General features: G+C 53.7%; 1 protein-coding gene across 15 annotated transcripts in view; it reads left to right on the forward strand.

The window, feature by feature from the left end:
- HSPG2 (heparan sulfate proteoglycan 2) overlaps positions 1 to 19,170 on the forward strand; it is a 456,402-nt gene extending 437,232 nt beyond the window's left edge. For all 15 annotated transcript variants that reach the window (XM_073656045.1, XM_073656041.1, XM_073656043.1 and 12 more), the window contains 4 exons: positions 15,638 to 15,708; positions 15,784 to 15,867; positions 17,028 to 17,131; positions 17,649 to 19,170. In XM_073656045.1, the coding sequence (XP_073512146.1) occupies positions 15,638 to 15,708; positions 15,784 to 15,867; positions 17,028 to 17,131; positions 17,649 to 17,824 (435 nt within the window). In that variant the 3' untranslated portion in view covers positions 17,825 to 19,170. The remainder of the gene's footprint in view (positions 1 to 15,637; positions 15,709 to 15,783; positions 15,868 to 17,027; positions 17,132 to 17,648) is intronic.
- Positions 19,171 to 22,029: the final 2,859 nt, after the last annotated feature.

The following is a 22,029-nucleotide window of genomic DNA, read 5'->3' on the forward strand; positions in this document are numbered from 1 at the left end:
TAGACCCCTGTACTGTGTGTATATAGGCGGTGCAGACCCCTGTACTGTGTGTATATAGGCGGTGCAGACCCCTGTACGGTGTGTATATAGGCAGTATAGACCCCTGTACTGTGTGTATATAGGCGGTGCAGACCCCTGTACTGTGTGTATATAGGCGGTGCAGACCCCTGTACTGTGTGTATATAGGCGGTGCAGACCCCTGTACAGTGTGTATATAGGCGGTGCAGACCCCTGTACAGTGTGTATATAGGCGGTGCAGACCCCTGTACAGTGTGTATATAGGCGGTGCAGACCCCTGTACGGTGTGTATATAGGCGGTGCAGACCCCTGTACTGTGTGTATATAGGCGGTGCAGACCCCTGTACTGTGTGTATATAGGCGGTGCAGACCCCTGTACTGTGTGTATATAGGCGGTGCAGACCCCTGTACTGTGTGTATATAGGCGGTGCAGACCCCTGTACTGTGTGTATATAGGCGGTGCAGACCCCTGTACTGTGTGTATATAGGCGGTGCAGACCCCTGTACTGTGTGTATATAGGCGGTGCAGACCAATGTACTGTGTGTATATAGGCGGTGCAGACCCCTGTACTGTGTGTATATAGGCGGTGCAGACCCCTGTACTGTGTGTATATAGGCGGTGCAGACCCCTGTACTGTGTGTATATAGGCGGTGCAGACCCCTGTACTGTGTGTATATAGGCGGTGCAGACCCCTGTACTGTGTGTATATAGGCGGTATAGACCCCTGTACGGTGTGTATATAGGCGGTGCAGACCCCTGTACTGTGTGTATATAGGCGGTGCAGACCCCTGTACTGTGTGTATATAGGCGGTGCAGACCCCTGTACGGTGTGTATATAGGCGGTGCAGACCCCTGTACTGTGTGTATATAGGCGGTATAGACCCCTGTACTGTGTGTATATAGGCGGTATAGACCCCTGTACTGTGTGTATATAGGCGGTGCAGACCCCTGTACTGTGTGTATATAGGCAGTATAGACCCCTGTACTGTGTGTATATAGGCGGTGCAGACCCCTGTACTGTGTGTATATAGGCAGTATAGACCCCTGTACTGTGTGTATATAGGCGGTATAGACCCCTGTACTGTGTGTATATAGGCGGTGCAGACCCCTGCACTGTGTGTATATAGGCGGTGCAGACCCCTGTACTGTGTGTATATAGGCGGTGCAGACCCCTGTACTGTGTGTATATAGGCGGTATAGACCCCTGTACGGTGTGTATATAGGCGGTATAGACCCCTGTACTGTGTGTATATAGGCGGTGCAGACCCCTGTACGGTGTGTATATAGGCGGTGCAGACCCCTGTACGGTGTGTATATAGGCGGTATAGACCCCTGTACAGTGTGTATATAGGCGGTGCAGACCCCTGTACTGTGTGTATATAGGCAGTATAGACCCCTGTACAGTATGTATATAGGCGGTGCAGACCCCTGTACTGTGTGTATATAGGCGGTATAGACCCCTGTACTGTGTGTATATAGGCGGTATAGACCCCTGTACGGTGTGTATATAGGCGGTGCAGACCCCTGTACGGTGTGTATATAGGCGGTATAGACCCCTGTACTGTGTGTATATAGGCGGTATAGACCCCTGTACTGTGTGTATATAGGCGGTGCAGACCCCTGTACTGTGTGTATATAGGCAGTATAGACCCCTGTACTGTGTGTATATAGGCGGTGCAGACCCCTGTACTGTGTGTATATAGGCAGTATAGACCCCTGTACTGTGTGTATATAGGCGGTATAGACCCCTGTACTGTGTGTATATAGGCGGTGCAGACCCCTGCACTGTGTGTATATAGGCGGTGCAGACCCCTGTACTGTGTGTATATAGGCGGTGCAGACCCCTGTACTGTGTGTATATAGGCGGTATAGACCCCTGTACGGTGTGTATATAGGCGGTATAGACCCCTGTACTGTGTGTATATAGGCGGTGCAGACCCCTGTACTGTGTGTATATAGGCAGTATAGACCCCTGTACAGTGTGTATATAGGCGGTATAGACCCCTGTACGGTGTGTATATAGGCGGTATAGACCCCTGTACGGTGTGTATATAGGTGGTATAGACCCCTGTACTGTGTGTATATAGGCGGTATAGACCCCTGTACTGTGTGTATATAGGCAGTATAGACCCCTGTACTGTGTGTATATAGGCGGTATAGACCCCTGTACAGTGTGTATATAGGCGGTATAGACCCCTGTACAGTGTGTATATAGGCAGTATAGACCCCTGTACTGTGTGTATATAGGCGGTATAGACCCCTGTACAGTATGTATATAGGCGGTATAGACCCCTGTACTGTGTGTATATAGGCGGTATAGACCCCTGTACTGTGTGTATATAGGCAGTATAGACCCCTGTACTGTGTGTATATAGGCAGTATAGACCCCTGTACTGTGTGTATATAGGCGGTATAGACCCCTGTACAGTATGTATATAGGCGGTATAGACCCCTGTACAGTGTGTATATAGGCGGTATAGACCCCTGTACTGTGTGTATATAGGCAGTATAGACCCCTGTACTGTGTGTATATAGGCAGTATAGACCCCTGTACTGTGTGTATATAGGCGGTATAGACCCCTGTACAGTATGTATATAGGCGGTATAGACCCCTGTACTGTGTGTATATAGGCGGTGCAGACCCCTGTACTGTGTGTATATAGGCAGTATAGACCCCTGTACAGTATGTATATAGGCGGTATAGACCCCTGTACTGTGTGTATATAGGCAGTATAGACCCCTGTACAGTATGTATATAGGCGGTATAGACCCCTGTACTGTGTGTATATAGGCAGTATAGACCCCTGTACAGTATGTATATAGGCGGTATAGACCCCTGTACTGTGTGTATATAGGCGGTGCAGACCCCTGTACAGTGTGTATATAGGCGGTATAGACCCCTGTACTGTGTGTATATAGGCGGTGCAGACCCCTGTACTGTGTGTATATAGGCGGTGCAGACCCCTGTACGGTGTGTATATAGGCGGTGCAGACCCCTGTACTGTGTGTATATAGGCAGTATAGACCCCTGTACTGTGTGTATATAGGCGGTATAGACCCCTGTACTGTGTGTATATAGGCGGTGCAGACCCCTGTACAGTGTGTATATAGGTGGTATAGACCCCTGTACTGTGTGTATATAGGCGGTGCAGACCCCTGTACGGTGTGTATATAGGCGGTGCAGACCCCTGTACTGTGTGTATATAGGCAGTATAGACCCCTGTACTGTGTGTATATAGGCGGTGCAGACCCCTGTACTGTGTGTATATAGGCAGTATAGACCCCTGTACTGTGTGTATATAGGCGGTGCAGACCCCTGTACTGTGTGTATATAGGCGGTGCAGACCCCTGTACTGTGTGTATATAGGCGGTGCAGACCCCTGTACTGTGTGTATATAGGCGGTGCAGACCCCTGTACTGTGTGTATATAGGCGGTGCAGACCCCTGTACTGTGTGTATATAGGCGGTATAGACCCCTGTACTGTGTGTATATAGGCGGTGCAGACCCCTGTCCTGTGTGTATATAGGCGGTGCAGACCCCTGTACTGTGTGTATATAGGCGGTGCAGACCCCTGTACTGTGTGTATATAGGCGGTGCAGACCCCTGTACGGTGTGTATATAGGCGATGCAGACCCCTGTACTGTGTGTATATAGGCGGTGCAGACCCCTGTACGGTGTGTATATAGGCGGTGCAGACCCCTGTACTGTGTGTATATAGGCGGTATAGACCCCTGTACTGTGTGTATATAGGCGGTATAGACCCCTGTACTGTGTGTATATAGGCGGTGCAGACCCCTGTACGGTGTGTATATAGGCGGTGCAGACCCCTGTACTGTGTGTATATAGGCAGTATAGACCCCTGTACTGTGTGTATATAGGCGGTGCAGACCCCTGTACTGTGTGTATATAGGCAGTATAGACCCCTGTACAGTGTGTATATAGGCAGTATAGACCCCTGTACTGTGTGTATATAGGCGGTGCAGACCCCTGTACTGTGTGTATATAGGCAGTATAGACCCCTGTACTGTGTGTATATAGGCGGTGCAGACCCCTGTACTGTGTGTATATAGGCGGTGCAGACCCCTGTACTGTGTGTATATAGGCGGTATAGACCCCTGTACTGTGTGTATATAGGCGGTGCAGACCCCTGTACTGTGTGTATATAGGCGGTGCAGACCCCTGTACTGTGTGTATATATGCGGTATAGACCCCTGTACTGTGTGTATATAGGCGGTATAGACCCCTGTACTGTGTGTATATAGGCGGTGCAGACCCCTGTACTGTGTGTATATAGGCAGTATAGACCCCTGTACTGTGTGTATATAGGCGGTATAGACCCCTGTACTGTGTGTATAGGCGGTATAGACCCCTGTACTGTGTGTATATAGGCGGTGCAGACCCCTGTACTGTGTGTATATAGGCGGTGCAGACCCCTGTACTGTGTGTATATAGGCGGTATAGACCCCTGTACTGTGTGTATAGGCGGTATAGACCCCTGTACTGTGTGTATATAGGCAGTATAGACCCCTGTACTGTGTGTATATAGGCGGTATAGACCCCTGTACTGTGTGTATAGGCGGTATAGACCCCTGTACTGTGTGTATATAGGCGGTATAGACCCCTGTACTGTGTGTATATAGGCGGTGCAGACCCCTGTACGGTGTGTATATAGGCGGTATAGACCCCTGTACTGTGTGTATATAGGCGGTATAGACCCCTGTACTGTGTGTATATAGGCGGTATAGACCCCTGTACTGTGTGTATATAGGCGGTGCAGACCCCTGTACTGTGTGTATATAGGCGGTATAGACCCCTGTACGGTGTGTATATAGGTGGTGCAGACCCCTGTACTGTGTGTATATAGGCGGTGCAGACCCCTGTACGGTGTGTATATAGGCGGTGCAGACCCCTGTACTGTGTGTATATAGGCGGTGCAGACCCCTGTACTGTGTGTATATAGGCGGTGCAGACCCCTGTACTGTGTGTATATAGGCGGTGCAGACCCCTGTACTGTGTGTATATAGGCGGTGCAGACCCCTGTACGGTGTGTATATAGGCAGTATAGACCCCTGTACGGTGTGTATATAGGCGGTGCAGACCCCTGTACTGTGTGTATATAGGCGGTGCAGACCCCTGTACTGTGTGTATATAGGCGGTGCAGACCCCTGTACTGTGTGTATATAGGCGGTATAGACCCCTGTACTGTGTGTATATAGGCGGTATAGACCCCTGTACTGTGTGTATATAGGCAGTATAGACCCCTGTACGGTGTGTATATAGGCGGTGCAGACCCCTGTACTGTGTGTATATAGGCGGTATAGACCCCTGTACGGTGTGTATATAGGCAGTATAGACCCCTGTACTGTGTGTATATAGGCGGTGCAGACCCCTGTACTGTGTGTATATAGGCGGTATAGACCCCTGTACTGTGTGTATATAGGTGGTATAGACCCCTGTACTGTGTGTATATAGGCGGTGCAGACCCCTGTACAGTGTGTATATAGGCGGTATAGACCCCTGTACTGTGTGTATATAGGCGGTGCAGACCCCTGTACTGTGTGTATATAGGCAGTATAGACCCCTGTACGGTGTGTATATAGGCAGTATAGACCCCTGTACTGTGTGTATATAGGCAGTATAGACCCCTGTACTGTGTGTATATAGGCGGTGCAGACCCCTGTACTGTGTGTATATAGGCGGTATAGACCCCTGTACTGTGTGTATATAGGCAGTATAGACCCCTGTACAGTGTGTATATAGGCAGTATAGACCCCTGTACTGTGTGTATATAGGCGGTGCAGACCCCTGTACGGTGTGTATATAGGCAGTATAGACCCCTGTACAGTGTGTATATAGGCAGTATAGACCCCTGTACAGTATGTATATAGGCGGTATAGACCCCTGTACGGTGTGTATATAGGCGGTATAGACCCCTGTACTGTGTGTATATAGGCAGTATAGACCCCTGTACAGTGTGTATATAGGCAGTATAGACCCCTGTACTGTGTGTATATAGGTGGTATAGACCCCTGTACTGTGTGTATATAGGCGGTGCAGACCCCTGTACTGTGTGTATATAGGCGGTATAGACCCCTGTACAGTGTGTATATAGGCGGTGCAGACCCCTGTACTGTGTGTATATAGGTGGTATAGACCCCTGTACTGTGTGTATATAGGCGGTATAGACCCCTGTACTGTGTGTATATAGGCGGTGCAGACCCCTGTACTGTGTGTATATAGGCGGTATAGACCCCTGTACTGTGTGTATATAGGCGGTGCAGACCCCTGTACAGTGTGTATATAGGCGGTGCAGACCCCTGTACTGTGTGTATATAGGCGGTATAGACCCCTGTACTGTGTGTATATAGGTGGTATAGACCCCTGTACTGTGTGTATATAGGCAGTATAGACCCCTGTACAGTGTGTATATAGGCGGTATAGACCCCTGTACTGTGTGTATATAGGCGGTGCAGACCCCTGTACTGTGTGTATATAGGCAGTATAGACCCCTGTACTGTGTGTATATAGGCAGTATAGACCCCTGTACTGTGTGTATATAGGCGGTATAGACCCCTGTACGGTGTGTATATAGGCGGTGCAGACCCCTGTACGGTGTGTATATAGGCGGTGCAGACCCCTGTACTGTGTGTATATAGGCGGTATAGACCCCTGTACTGTGTGTATATAGGTGGTATAGACCCCTGTACTGTGTGTATATAGGCAGTATAGACCCCTGTACTGTGTGTATATAGGCGGTGCAGACCCCTGTACAGTGTGTATATAGGCGGTATAGACCCCTGTACTGTGTGTATATAGGCAGTATAGACCCCTGTACTGTGTGTATATAGGCAGTATAGACCCCTGTACTGTGTGTATATAGGCAGTATAGACCCCTGTACTGTGTGTATATAGGCGGTATAGACCCCTGTACTGTGTGTATATAGGCGGTGCAGACCCCTGTACGGTGTGTATATAGGCGGTGCAGACCCCTGTACTGTGTGTATATAGGCGGTATAGACCCCTGTACTGTGTGTATATAGGCGGTGCAGACCCCTGTACAGTGTGTATATAGGCGGTATAGACCCCTGTACTGTGTGTATATAGGCGGTGCAGACCCCTGTACGGTGTGTATATAGGCGGTGCAGACCCCTGTACTGTGTGTATAGGTGGTATAGACCCCTGTACTGTGTGTATATAGGCGGTGCAGACCCCTGTACAGTGTGTATATAGGCGGTATAGACCCCTGTACTGTGTGTATATAGGCGGTGCAGACCCCTGTACTGTGTGTATATAGGCGGTATAGACCCCTGTACTGTGTGTATATAGGCGGTGCAGACCCCTGTACTGTGTGTATATAGGCAGTATAGACCCCTGTACTGTGTGTATATAGGCGGTATAGACCCCTGTACTGTGTGTATATAGGCGGTGCAGACCCCTGTACTGTGTGTATATAGGCGGTATAGACCCCTGTACTGTGTGTATATAGGCGGTGCAGACCCCTGTACGGTGTGTGTATATAGGCGGTGCAGACCCCTGTACTGTGTGTATATAGGCGGTGCAGACCCCTGTACGGTGTGTATATAGGCGGTGCAGACCCCTGTACTGTGTGTATATAGGCGGTATAGACCCCTGTACGGTGTGTATATAGGCGGTGCAGACCCCTGTACGGTGTGTATATAGGCGGTGCAGACCCCTGTGCGGTGTGTATATAGGCGGTGCAGACCCCTGTACTGTGTGTATATAGGCGGTATAGACCCCTGTACAGTGTGTATATAGGCGGTATAGACCCCTGTACTGTGTGTATATAGGCGGTATAGACCCCTGTACTGTGTGTATATAGGCGGTGCAGACCCCTGTACTGTGTGTATATAGGCGGTGCAGACCCCTGTACTGTGTGTATATAGGCGGTATAGACCCCTGTACAGTGTGTATATAGGCGGTATAGACCCCTGTACAGTGTGTATATAGGCGGTATAGACCCCTGTACTGTGTGTATATAGGCGGTGCAGACCCCTGTACGGTGTGTATATAGGTGGTGCAGACCCCTGTACTGTGTGTATATAGGCGGTATAGACCCCTGTACAGTGTGTATATAGGCGGTATAGACCCCTGTACTGTGTGTATATAGGCGGTATAGACCCCTGTACTGTGTGTATATAGGTGGTATAGACCCCTGTACTGTGTGTATATAGGCAGTATAGACCCCTGTACTGTGTGTATATAGGCGGTGCAGACCCCTGTACGGTGTGTATATAGGTGGTGCAGACCCCTGTACTGTGTGTATATAGGCGGTATAGACCCCTGTACAGTGTGTATATAGGCGGTATAGACCCCTGTACAGTGTGTATATAGGCGGTATAGACCCCTGTACTGTGTGTATATAGGCGGTGCAGACCCCTGTACGGTGTGTATATAGGTGGTGCAGACCCCTGTACTGTGTGTATATAGGCGGTATAGACCCCTGTACAGTGTGTATATAGGCGGTATAGACCCCTGTACAGTGTGTATATAGGCGGTATAGACCCCTGTACTGTGTGTATATAGGCGGTGCAGACCCCTGTACTGTGTGTATATAGGCGGTATAGACCCCTGTACAGTGTGTATATAGGCGGTATAGACCCCTGTACAGTGTGTATATAGGCGGTATAGACCCCTGTACAGTGTGTATATAGGCGGTATAGACCCCTGTACTGTGTGTATATAGGCGGTGCAGACCCCTGTACGGTGTGTATATAGGCGGTATAGACCCCTGTACTGTGTGTATATAGGCGGTGCAGACCCCTGTACGGTGTGTATATAGGTGGTGCAGACCCCTGTACTGTGTGTATATAGGCGGTATAGACCCCTGTACTGTGTGTATATAGGCGGTGCAGACCCCTGTACGGTGTGTATATAGGCGGTGCAGACCCCTGTACTGTGTGTATATAGGCGGTGCAGACCCCTGTACTGTGTGTATATAGGCGGTATAGACCCCTGTACTGTGTGTATATAGGCGGTATAGACCCCTGTACGGTGTGTATATAGGCGGTGCAGACCCCTGTACTGTGTGTATATAGGCGGTGCAGACCCCTGTACTGTGTGTATATAGGCGGTGCAGACGCCTGTACTGTGTGTATATAGGCGGTATAGACCCCTGTACTGTGTGTATATAGGCGGTGCAGACCCCTGTACTGTGTGTATATAGGCGGTGCAGACCCCTGTACTGTGTGTATATAGGCGGTGCAGACGCCTGTACTGTGTGTATATAGGCGGTGCAGACCCCTGTACAGTGTGTATATAGGCGGTGCAGACCCCTGTACTGTGTGTATATAGGCGGTGCAGACCCCTGTACTGTGTGTATATAGGCGGTGCAGACCCCTGTACGGTGTGTATATAGGCGGTATAGACCCCTGTACGGTGTGTATATAGGCGGTGCAGACCCCTGTACGGTGTGTATATAGGCGGTATAGACCCCTGTACGGTGTGTATATAGACGGTGCAGACCCCTGTACGGTGTGTATATAGGCGGTGCAGACCCCTGTACGGTGTGTATATAGGCGGTATAGACCCCTGTACGGTGTGTATATAGGCGGTGCAGACCCCTGTACAGTGTGTATATAGGCGGTGCAGACCCCTGTACTGTGTGTATATAGGCGGTGCAGACCCCTGTACTGTGTGTATATAGGCGGTATAGACCCCTGTACGGTGTGTATATAGGCGGTGCAGACCCCTGTACGGTGTGTATATAGGCGGTGCAGACCCCTGTACGGTGTGTATATAGGCGGTGCAGACCCCTGTACTGTGTGTATATAGGCGGTGCAGACCCCTGTACTGTGTGTATATAGGCGGTGCAGACCCCTGTACTGTGTGTATATAGGCGGTGCAGACCCCTGTACTGTGTGTATATAGGCGGTATAGACCCCTGTACTGTGTGTATATAGGCGGTGCAGACCCCTGTACTGTGTGTATATAGGCGGTGCAGACCCCTGTACTGTGTGTATATAGGCGGTATAGACCCCTGTACTGTGTGTATATAGGCGGTGCAGACCCCTGTACGGTGTGTATATAGGCGGTGCAGACCCCTGTACGGTGTGTATATAGGCGGTATAGACCCCTGTACTGTGTGTATATAGGCGGTATAGACCCCTGTACTGTGTGTATATAGGCGGTGCAGACCCCTGTACGGTGTGTATATAGGCGGTGCAGACCCCTGTACTGTGTGTATATAGGCGGTGCAGACCCCTGTACGGTGTGTATATAGGCGGTGCAGACCCCTGTACTGTGTGTATAGGCGGTGCAGACCCCTGTACTGTGTGTATATAGGCGGTGCAGACCCCTGTACGGTGTGTGTATAGGCGGTATAGACCCCTGTACTGTGTGTATATAGGCGGTGCAGACCCCTGTACAGTGTGTATATAGGCGGTGCAGACCCCTGTACTGTGTGTATATAGGCGGTATAGACCCCTGGACGGTTTGTATATAGGCGGTGCAGACCCCTGTACGGTGTGTATATAGGTGGTATAGACCCCTGTACGGTGTGTATATAGGCGGTGCAGACCCCTGTACTGTGTGTATATAGGCGGTGCAGACCCCTGTACGGTGTGTATATAGGCGGTGCAGACCCCTGTACTGTGTGTATATAGGCGGTATAGACCCCTGTACTGTGTGTATATAGGCGGTATAGACCCCTGGACGGTGTGTGTATATAGGCAGTATAGACCCCTGTACTGTGTGTATATAGGCGGTATAGACCCCTGTACTGTGTGTATATAGGCGGTGCAGACCCCTGTACTGTGTGTATATAGGCGGTGCAGACCCCTGTACTGTGTGTATATAGGCGGTGCAGACCCCTGTACAGTGTGTATATAGGCGGTGCAGACCCCTGTACGGTGTGTATATAGGCGGTATAGACCCCTGTACTGTGTGTATATAGGCGGTGCAGACCCCTGTACTGTGTGTATATAGGCGGTATAGACCCCTGTACTGTGTGTATATAGGCGGTGCAGACCCCTGTACGGTGTGTATATAGGCGGTGCAGACCCCTGTACGGTGTGTATATAGGCGGTGCAGACCCCTGTACGGTGTGTATATAGGCGGTGCAGACCCCTGTACGGTGTGTATATAGGCGGTGCAGACCCCTGTACGGTGTGTATATAGGCGGTGCAGACCCCTGTACTGTGTGTATATAGGCGGTGCAGACCCCTGTACTGTGTGTATATAGGCGGTGCAGACCCCTGTACTGTGTGTATATAGGCGGTGCAGACCCCTGTACTGTGTGTATATAGGCGGTGCAGACCCCTGTACTGTGTGTATATAGGCGGTATAGACCCCTGTACTGTGTGTATATAGGCGGTGCAGACCCCTGTACGGTGTGTATATAGGCGGTGCAGACCCCTGTACTGTGTGTATATAGGCGGTGCAGACCCCTGTACTGTGTGTATATAGGCGGTATAGACCCCTGTACTGTGTGTATATAGGCGGTGCAGACCCCTGTACGGTGTGTATATAGGCGGTGCAGACCCCTGTACGGTGTGTGTATAGGCGGTATAGACCCCTGTACGGTGTGTATATAGGCGGTGCAGACCCCTGTACTGTGTGTATATAGGCGGTGCAGACCCCTGTACTGTGTGTATATAGGCGGTATAGACCCCTGGACGGTTTGTATATAGGCGGTGCAGACCCCTGTACGGTGTGTATATAGGCGGTGCAGACCCCTGTACTGTGTGTATATAGGCGGTATAGACCCCTGTACTGTGTGTATATAGGCGGTATAGACCCCTGGACGGTGTGTGTATATAGGCAGTATAGATCCCTGTACTGTGTGTATATAGGCGGTGCAGACCCCTGTACTGTGTGTATATAGGCGGTGCAGACCCCTGTACTGTGTGTATATAGGCGGTGCAGACCCCTGTACGGTGTGTGTATATAGGCGGTATAGACCCCTGTACTGTGTGTATATAGGCGGTGCAGACCCCTGTACGGTGTGTATATAGGCGGTGCAGACCCCTGTACGGTGTGTGTATAGGCGGTATAGACCCCTGTACGGTGTGTATATAGGCGGTATAGACCCCTGTACTGTGTGTATATAGGCGGTATAGACCCCTGTACTGTGTGTATATAGGCGGTATAGACCCCTGTACGGTGTGTATATAGGCGGTGCAGACCCCTGTACTGTGTGTATATAGGCGGTATAGACCCCTGGACGGTTTGTATATAGGCGGTGCAGACCCCTGTACGGTGTGTATATAGGTGGTATAGACCCCTGTACGGTGTGTATATAGGCGGTATAGACCCCTGTACGGTGTGTATATAGGCGGTATAGACCCCTGTACTGTGTGTATATAGGTGGTATAGACCCCTGTACTGTGTGTATATAGGCGGTGCAGACCCCTGTACGGTGTGTATATAGGCGGTATAGACCCCTGTACTGTGTGTATATAGGTGGTATAGACCCCTGTACTGTGTGTATATAGGCGGTGCAGACCCCTGTACGGTGTGTATATAGGCGGTGCAGACCCCTGTACGGTGTGTATATAGGTGGTATAGACCCCTGTACGGTGTGTATATAGGCGGTATAGACCCCTGTACTGTGTGTATATAGGTGGTATAGACCCCTGTACGGTGTGTATATAGGCGGTGCAGACCCCTGTACTGTGTGTATATAGGCGGTGCAGACCCCTGTACGGTGTGTATATAGGCGGTATAGACCCCTGTACGGTGTGTATATAGGCGGTGCAGACCCCTGTACTGTGTGTATATAGGCGGTATAGACCCCTGTACTGTGTGTATATAGGCGGTATAGACCCCTGGACGGTGTGTATATAGGCGGTATAGACCCCTGTACTGTGTGTATATAGGCGGTATAGACCCCTGTACGGTGTGTATATAGGCAGTATAGACCCCTGTACTGTGTGTATATAGGCGGTATAGACCCCTGTACTGTGTGTATATAGGCGGTGCAGACCCCTGTACTGTGTGTATATAGGCGGTGCAGACCCCTGTACGGTGTGTATATAGGCGGTGCAGACCCCTGTACTGTGTGTATATAGGCGGTATAGACCCCTGTACTGTGTGTATATAGGCGGTATAGACCCCTGGACGGTGTGTATATAGGCAGTATAGACCCCTGTACTGTGTGTATATAGGCGGTGCAGACCCCTGTACTGTGTGTATATAGGCGGTGCAGACCCCTGTACTGTGTGTATATAGGCGGTGCAGACCCCTGTACTGTGTGTATATAGGCGGTGCAGACCCCTGTACAGTGTGTATATAGGCGGTGCAGACCCCTGTACGGTGTGTATATAGGCGGTATAGACCCCTGTACTGTGTGTATATAGGCGGTGCAGACCCCTGTACTGTGTGTATATAGGCGGTATAGACCCCTGTACTGTGTGTATATAGGCGGTATAGACCCCTGTACTGTGTGTATATAGGCGGTGCAGACCCCTGTACTGTGTGTATATAGGCGGTGCAGACCCCTGTACAGTATGTATATAGGCGGTGCAGACCCCTGTACAGTGTGTATATAGGCGGTATAGACCCCTGTACTGTGTGTATATAGGCGGTGCAGACCCCTGTACTGTGTGTATATAGGCGGTATAGACCCCTGTACTGTGTGTATATAGGCGGTGCAGACCCCTGTACGGTGTGTATATAGGCGGTGCAGACCCCTGTACGGTGTGTATATAGGCGGTGCAGACCCCTGTACGGTGTGTATATAGGCGGTGCAGACCCCTGTACGGTGTGTATATAGGCGGTGCAGACCCCTGTACGGTGTGTATATAGGCGGTGCAGACCCCTGTACGGTGTGTATATAGGCGGTGCAGACCCCTGTACTGTGTGTATATAGGCGGTGCAGACCCCTGTACTGTGTGTATATAGGCGGTGCAGACCCCTGTACTGTGTGTATATAGGCGGTGCAGACCCCTGTACTGTGTGTATATAGGCGGTGCAGACCCCTGTACTGTGTGTATATAGGCGGTATAGACCCCTGTACTGTGTGTATATAGGCGGTGCAGACCCCTGTACTGTGTGTATATAGGCGGTATAGACCCCTGTACTGTGTGTATATAGGCGGTATAGACCCCTGTACAGTGTGTATATAGGCGGTGCAGACCCCTGTACGGTGTGTATATAGGCGGTGCAGACCCCTGTACGGTGTGTATATAGGCGGTGCAGACCCCTGTACGGTGTGTGTATAGGCGGTATAGACCCCTGTACGGTGTGTATATAGGCGGTGCAGACCCCTGTACTGTGTGTATATAGGCGGTATAGACCCCTGGACGGTTTGTATATAGGCGGTGCAGACCCCTGTACGGTGTGTATATAGGTGGTATAGACCCCTGTACGGTGTGTATATAGGCGGTGCAGACCCCTGTACTGTGTGTATATAGGCGGTGCAGACCCCTGTACGGTGTGTATATAGGCGGTATAGACCCCTGTACGGTGTGTATATAGGCGGTGCAGACCCCTGTACTGTGTGTATATAGGCGGTATAGACCCCTGTACTGTGTGTATATAGGCGGTGCAGACCCCTGTACTGTGTGTATATAGGCGGTGCAGACCCCTGTACTGTGTGTATATAGGCGGTATAGACCCCTGGACGGTGTGTGTATATAGGCAGTATAGACCCCTGTACTGTGTGTATATAGGCGGTATAGACCCCTGGACGGTGTGTGTATATAGGCAGTATAGACCCCTGTACTGTGTGTATAGGCGGTATAGACCCCTGTACAGTGTGTATATAGGCAGTATAGACCCCTGTACTGTGTGTATATAGGCGGTGCAGACCCCTGTACTGTGTGTATATAGGCGGTGCAGACCCCTGTACGGTGTGTATATAGGCGGTATAGACCCCTGTACTGTGTGTATATAGGCGGTATAGACCCCTGTACAGTGTGTATATAGGCGGTATAGACCCCTGGACGGTGTGTGTATATAGGCAGTATAGACCCCTGTACTGTGTGTATATAGGCGGTGCAGACCCCTGTACTGTGTGTATATAGGCGGTATAGACCCCTGTACTGTGTGTATATAGGCAGTATAGACCCCTGTACTGTGTGTATATAGGCGGTGCAGACCCCTGTACTGTGTGTATATAGGCGGTATAGACCCCTGTACAGTGTGTATATAGGCGGTGCAGACCCCTGTACGGTGTGTATATAGGCGGTGCAGACCCCTGTACTGTGTGTATATAGGCGGTATAGACCCCTGTACTGTGTGTATATAGGCGGTGCAGACCCCTGTACTGTGTGTATATAGGCGGTGCAGACCCCTGTACTGTGTGTATATAGGCGATGCAGACCCCTGTACGGTGTGTATATAGGCGATGCAGACCCCTGTACGGTGTGTATATAGGCGGTGCAGACCCCTGTACAGTCGTGCAGTGCGATGTGTATGTTGCTGTACTCAGGTATCTCGGTGGTTTCTCACCCGGTGATGATCCTAAGCTGCAATCGATCGGTGCCAGGTATGTGGACGTCCGCCATGACGTGAGCGCGATGCTCTGCAGGTTTTCTGTGTAATCCTAGAAGTGTGGGCTCATTATCTCCGTGTGCCGCCTCGCCCTGTGCCGCCTCGCCCTGTGCCGCCTCGCCCTGTGCCCGTGGGTCGCTGATCATTACTTGTTTCTATGACAGGAGGAGCGAGAAGGCGGCAGAGAGAGGGATTTCATCAGCCTGGGGCTGCGGCACGGACACCTCGTCTTCAGGTGAGAGGACGGCCGTCTGTGCCCTCCGCAACGGTGTGGCCACGTGGCTCCAACCTGCCCTCTCACCCCTCACAGGTACCAGCTGGGCAGCGGCGAGGCCAACATCACCACCGAGGACCCCATCAATGATGGAGAATGGCACAAGATCACGGCCGTCCGGTGAGATGCGGCATCACTGCCCAGGCCCCCGACTGAGCGGATGATCCCCATGTGTCCCCCGAGCTCGTGTCCGCAGTCCCCCGAGCTCGTGTCCGCAGTTCCCCGAACTCGTGTCTGCAGTCCCCCGACTGAGCAGATGGTCCCCATCTGTCCCCCGAGCTCGTGTCCGCAGTCCCCCAAGCTCGTGTCCTCAGGCCCCCCGAGCTCGTGTCCTCAGGCCCCCCGAGCTCGTGTCCGCGGTCCCCCGAGCTCGTGTCCGCGGTCCCCCGAGCTCGTGTCCGCAGTCCCCCGACTGAGCAGTTGGTCCCCATCTGTCCCCCGAGCTCGTGTCCGGTGTCCCCCGAGCTCGTGTCTGCAGTCCCCCGACTGAGCAGATGGTCCCCATCTGTCCCCCGAGCTCGTGTCCGCAGTCCCCCCGAGCTCGTGTCCTCAGGCCCCCCGAGCTCGTGTCCGCGGTCCACCGAGCTCGTGTCCTCAGGCCCCCCGAGCTCGTGTCCTCAGGCCCCCCGAGCTCGTGTCCGCGGTCCACCGAGCTCGTGTCCTCAGGCCCCCCGAGCTCGTGTCCTCAGGCCCCCCGAGCTCGTGTCCGCGGTCCCCCGAGCTCGTGTCCGCGGTCCCCCGAGCTCGTGTCCGCAGTCCCCCGACTGAGCAGTTGGTCCCCATCTGTCCCCCGAGCTCGTGTCCGGTGTCCCCCGAGCTCGTGTCTGCAGTCCCCCGACTGAGCAGATGGTCCCCATCTGTCCCCCGAGCTCGTGTCCGCAGTCCCCCGAGCTCGTGTCCTCAGGCCCCCCGAGCTCGTGTCCGCGGTCCACCGAGCTCGTGTCCTCAGGCCCCCCGAGCTCGCGTCCGCGGTCCCCCAAGCTCGCGTCCGCGGTCCACCGAGCTCGCGTCCGCGTTCAACCGAGCTCGTGTCCGCAGACCCCAGAGCTCGTGTCCGCAGTCCCCCGAGCTCGTGTCCGCAGTCCCCCGAGCTCGTGTCCGCAGACCCCCGAGCTCGTGTCCGCAGTGACCCACGTTCACATAAGGCCTCATTACTGTCATTTACACAATGGAACAGAAAGCTTCGTATGTGAATGCGGCTCGGGAGCAGTGGGCACATGGAGGTGACCCCGCTGACTGTGCGAATGGTGGCTCCATTAATAACGGCATTTTCTCGTCAGGGAGGGACGGTCCGGCTCCGTTTACATCGATGGAGAGGAAGTGATGACTGGACGCTCGCCGGGCACAAATGTCATGGTGGACACGAGGAGTAGGGTCTACGTGGGTAAGTGACACCTCTGCGATCCCTGCAGGCTGCCGCCATGGTCCCAGTGGGCAGCGGGGGCCGCCTGTTCTCCGCTCCACATGTTCCTTCTCGTTGATTTTCCTGGACGAGGACAGATGGCCGTAAGTCTTGTGTGAGGAGGGCACTGCAATCCTCGGACTGGCCAGCATCTCTCCGGAGTGAGACCGCTGCATAGGTATACATCACGCTCAGGTCAGGAGAGCCGCTGGCCAGTCCGTACACCGCCATCCTCACACGAGAAACACGGGCGTCTGTCTGCCCCTTAATGTCAGAATCTTCTCCAACGTGGCTCTCACTGCAGCATTCGGAGTGGACGGACGTAGTGTGGGGCCAAGCGCCTGGCGGGGCCTCCCTGTGGCTGCCGAGCGCCCGGCGGGACCTCCCTGTGGCTGCCGCGCGCCCGGCGGGGCCTCCCTGCGGCTGCCCGGCCAGGATCATGGCAGCAGGACTTTCCCGTGACACAGCGGCCCATTTCCTGACCTGTTCCTTCTTCCAGGTGGCGCCCCCAACGTGAAGCTGACGACAGGAGGAAAGTTTTCCTCCGGTATCACTGGATGCATCAAAAACTTGGTCCTGCTAAATGCCCAACCACCTCGCCCGCCGTCTCGCCAGCCCATCGACCTGAAGCACCAAGCGGAGGCGGCGCACAACACCAGAGAGTGCCCGTCCTAGGTGGGGGGCTCCCGAGAGACTATGGAGAAACCCAGAAAGGACAGTGTCATGGAGTCCGAGTCCACGGTGCTTCTGCTGCTACCAAACCCGCGGTGCTGAGGAGAGGAGCTGTATTACGCCTTTCTCTATTACTCATCTCTTCTTTTTAATTATTTTTTTATGGTCTTCAGATTTCCACGCGTTTTACTCCCGGATGAAGGAAATTTCTATGTAATGAACCAGATGTTTGTTTTTTAAAAAAGAAAACCCCCTAACCAAAAAACCCAACTAACAATCCCAATGTGTGACGCTGACACCCGCTCCCCCGGTCCACATGGTGCAGGAGTCGCCTGCCACCCCCTCAATGGAATATCATCACAGCCTGGAAATGCCCCACGTCCGTCACACAGGGGGCACATAGGTGGTCTCATCATGGGAGCTGCTCATACGTGGTCTCGTCACGTGGTCGGCTCATACATGGTCTCGTCACGTGGTCGGCTCATACATGGTCTCGTCACGTGGTCGGCTCATACATGGTCTCGTCACGTGGTCGGCTCATACGTGGTCTCGCCACGTGGACGGCTCATAGGTGGTCTCGACACGTGGGCGGATCATACGTGGTCTCGTCACGTGGTCGGCTCATACATGGTCTCGCCATGTGGACTGCTCACACATTGGGCTGCTTCCATGCGGTCTCGTCCTGCAGCCGGCTCGTACGTCTCGCCCCGCGAGGGTCCAGAGATCGGCCCATGTATTTATTGTAGGGGGGGTTCTTTCCCTCACACCCCCCCATCCCTCTCGGGGTCTCCTCTGGGCTCCTCACGTTACTTGTCACCAGTCTCTAGGAAGGTGCGGGGGACGCTCAGGTCCACGGTTTCCAGGTAAATCTTCATCATTCCTCTCCTCTGGGGGTCTCCTTATATCTGGGGTCTGGACAGAACATCGTCCCAGAACCTGTGCTTTATCCTGCAGCCCCCGCAGTGACGTGTGCGAGCCCCCCCCCCATATAGAAGACCCTGCTCCTGGAGGGGTCGGGAGTCATTTTGCCCTGCAGGTCGTGGCGGGCAGCGGTCCTGTGCCAGCCGTGGAAGCGTTGTGTCATGTGCCGGTCACCTGGGTCCTCGCTCGCTGAATGGGGGGGTTCAGGAGTCTCTTACATGGGGCGCAGTCCTTGTACGTCGGCCCCCCGGGGTCTGTAAACCTGTGTCCTTCCTGCCAGCACGAGACCACCTGCTGCAAGCATCAGAGCATCCGGCTCCGCCATGTGCTGCGGTACTGGTGCTATCGGGGGTCTGTACCGCTCAGGGGGCACAACCCGTCATGTCGTCCTGTTACATCACAACTAACCAATAAAACAGATTTTGGAACGTGGCGTTGTCGTATCTGAGAGCGGCCATAATAAGGAGAAGCCCGGGCGAGACATAAAAGAGTGTAATTACAGAGAGTGGATACAGGGCACGGCGGGCGAGAGCGTCCGGGGCACAGCGGGCGAGACATCAAAGAGTGTAATTACAGAGAGTGGATACAGGGCACGGCGGGCGAGAGCGTCCGGGACACAGCGGGCGAGACATCAAAGAGTGTAATTACAGAGAGTGGATACAGGGCACGGCGGGCGAGAGCGTCCGGGGCACGGCGGGCGAGATATCAAAGAGTGTAATTACAGAGAGTGGATACAGGGCACGGCGGGCGAGAGCGTCCGGGGCACGGCGGGCGAGATATCAAAGAGTGTAATTACAGAGAGTGGATACAGGGCACGGCGGGCGAGAGCGTCCGGGGCACAGCGGGCGAGACATCAAAGAGTGTAATTACAGAGAGTGGATACAGGGCACGGCGGGCGAGAGCGTCCGGGACACGGCGGGCGAGACATCAAAGAGTGTAATTACAGAGAGTGGATACAGGGCACGGCGGGCGAGAGCGTCCGGGGCACGGCGGGCGAGATATCAAAGAGTGTAATTACAGAGAGTGGATACAGGGCACGGCGGGCGAGAGCGTCCGGGGCACGGCGGGCGAGATATCAAAGAGTGTAATTACAGAGAGTGGATACAGGGCACGGCGGGCGAGAGCGTCCGGGACACAGCGGGCGAGACATCAAAGAGTGTAATTACAGAGAGTGGATACAGGGCACGGCGGGCGAGAGCGTTCGGGGCACGGCGGGCGAGATATCAAAGAGTGTAATTACAGAGAGTGGATACAGGGCACGGCGGGCGAGAGCGTCCGGGGCACAGCGGGCGAGACATCAAAGAGTGTAATTACAGAGAGTGGATACAGGGCACGGCGGGCGAGAGCGTCCGGGACACAGCGGGCGAGACATCAAAGAGTGTAATTACAGAGAGTGGATACAGGGCACGGCGGGCGAGAGCGTCCGGGGCACAGCGGGCGAGACATCAAAGAGTGTAATTACAGAGAGTGGATACAGGGCACGGCGGGCGAGAGCGTCCGGGGCACAGCGGGCGAGACATCAAAGAGTGTAATTACAGAGAGTGGATACAGGGCACGGCGGGCGAGAGCGTCCGGGACACAGCGGGCGAGACATCAAAGAGTGTAATTACAGAGAGTGGATACAGGGCACGGCGGGCGAGAGCGTCCGGGGCACAGCGGGCGAGACATCAAAGAGTGTAATTACAGAGAGTGGATACAGGGCACGGCGGGCGAGAGCGTCCGGGGCAACGCGGGCGAGAGAGTCCGGGGCACGGCGGGCGAGACATCAAAGAGTGTAATTACAGAGAGTGGATACAGGGCACGGCGGGCGAGAGCGTCCGGGGCACAGCGGGCGAGACATCAAAGAGTGTAATTACAGAGAGTGGATACAGGGCACGGCGGGCGAGAGCGTCCGGGGCACAGCGGGCGAGACATCAAAGAGTGTAATTACAGAGAGTGGATACAGGGCACGGCGGCGAGAGCGTCCGGGGCACAGCGGGCGAGACATCAAAGAGTGTAATTACAGAGAGTGGATACAGGGCACGGCGGGCGAGAGCGTCCGGGGCACAGTGGGCGAGACATCAAAGAGTGTAATTACAGAGAGTGGATACAGGGCACGGCGGGCGAGAGCGTCCGGGGCACAGCGGGCGAGACATCAAAGAGTGTAATTACAGAGAGTGGATACAGGGCACGGCGGGCGAGAGCGTCCGGGGCACAGCGGGCGAGACATCAAAGAGTGTAATTACAGAGAGTGGATACAGGGCACGGCGGGCGAGAGCGTCCGGGGCACAGCGGGCGAGACATCAAAGAGTGTAATTACAGAGAGTGGATACAGGGCACGGCGGGCGAGAGCGTCCGGGGCACAGCGGGCGAGACATCAAAGAGTGTAATTACAGAGAGTGGATACAGGGCACGGCGGGCGAGAGCGTCCGGGGCACAGCGGGCGAGACATCAAAGAGTGTAATTACAGAGAGTGGATACAGGGCACGGCGGGCGAGAGCGTCCGGGGCACAGCGGGCGAGACATCAAAGACTGTAATTACAGAGAGTGGAGAGATACAGGGCACAGCGGGCGAGACATCAAAGAGTGTAATTACAGAGAGTGGATACAGGGCACAGCGGGCGAGAGCGTCCGGGGCACAGCGGGCGAGACATCAAAGAGTGTAATTACAGAGAGTGGATACAGGGCACGGCGGCGAGAGCGTCCGGGGCACAGCGGGCGAGACATCAAAGAGTGTAATTACAGAGAGTGGATACAGGGCACGGCGGGCGAGAGCGTCCGGGGCACAGCGGGCGAGACATCAAAGAGTGTAATTACAGAGAGTGGATACAGGGCACGGCGGGCGAGAGCGTCCGGGGCACAGCGGGCGAGACATCAAAGAGTGTAATTACAGAGAGTGGATACAGGGCACGGCGGGCGAGAGCGTCCGGGGCACAGCGGGCGAGACATCAAAGAGTGTAATTACAGAGAGTGGATACAGGGCACGGCGGGCGAGAGCGTCCGGGGCACAGCGGGCGAGACATCAAAGAGTGTAATTACAGAGAGTGGATACAGGGCACGGCGGGCGAGAGCGTCCGGGGCACAGCGGGCGAGACATCAAAGAGTGTAATTACAGAGAGTGGATACAGGGCACGGCGGGCGAGAGCGTCCGGGGCACAGCGGGCGAGACATCAAAGAGTGTAATTACAGAGAGTGGATACAGGGCACGGCGGGCGAGAGCGTCCGGGGCACAGCGGGCGAGACATCAAAGACTGTAATTACAGAGAGTGGAGAGATACAGGGCACAGCGGGCGAGACATCAAAGAGTG

Source organism: Phyllobates terribilis, unplaced genomic scaffold (genome assembly GCF_046119375.1).
Source record: "Phyllobates terribilis strain yellow unplaced genomic scaffold, ASM4611937v1 Scaffold_12__6_contigs__length_324123572, whole genome shotgun sequence".
NCBI classification, from domain to species: domain Eukaryota; kingdom Metazoa; phylum Chordata; class Amphibia; order Anura; family Dendrobatidae; genus Phyllobates; species Phyllobates terribilis.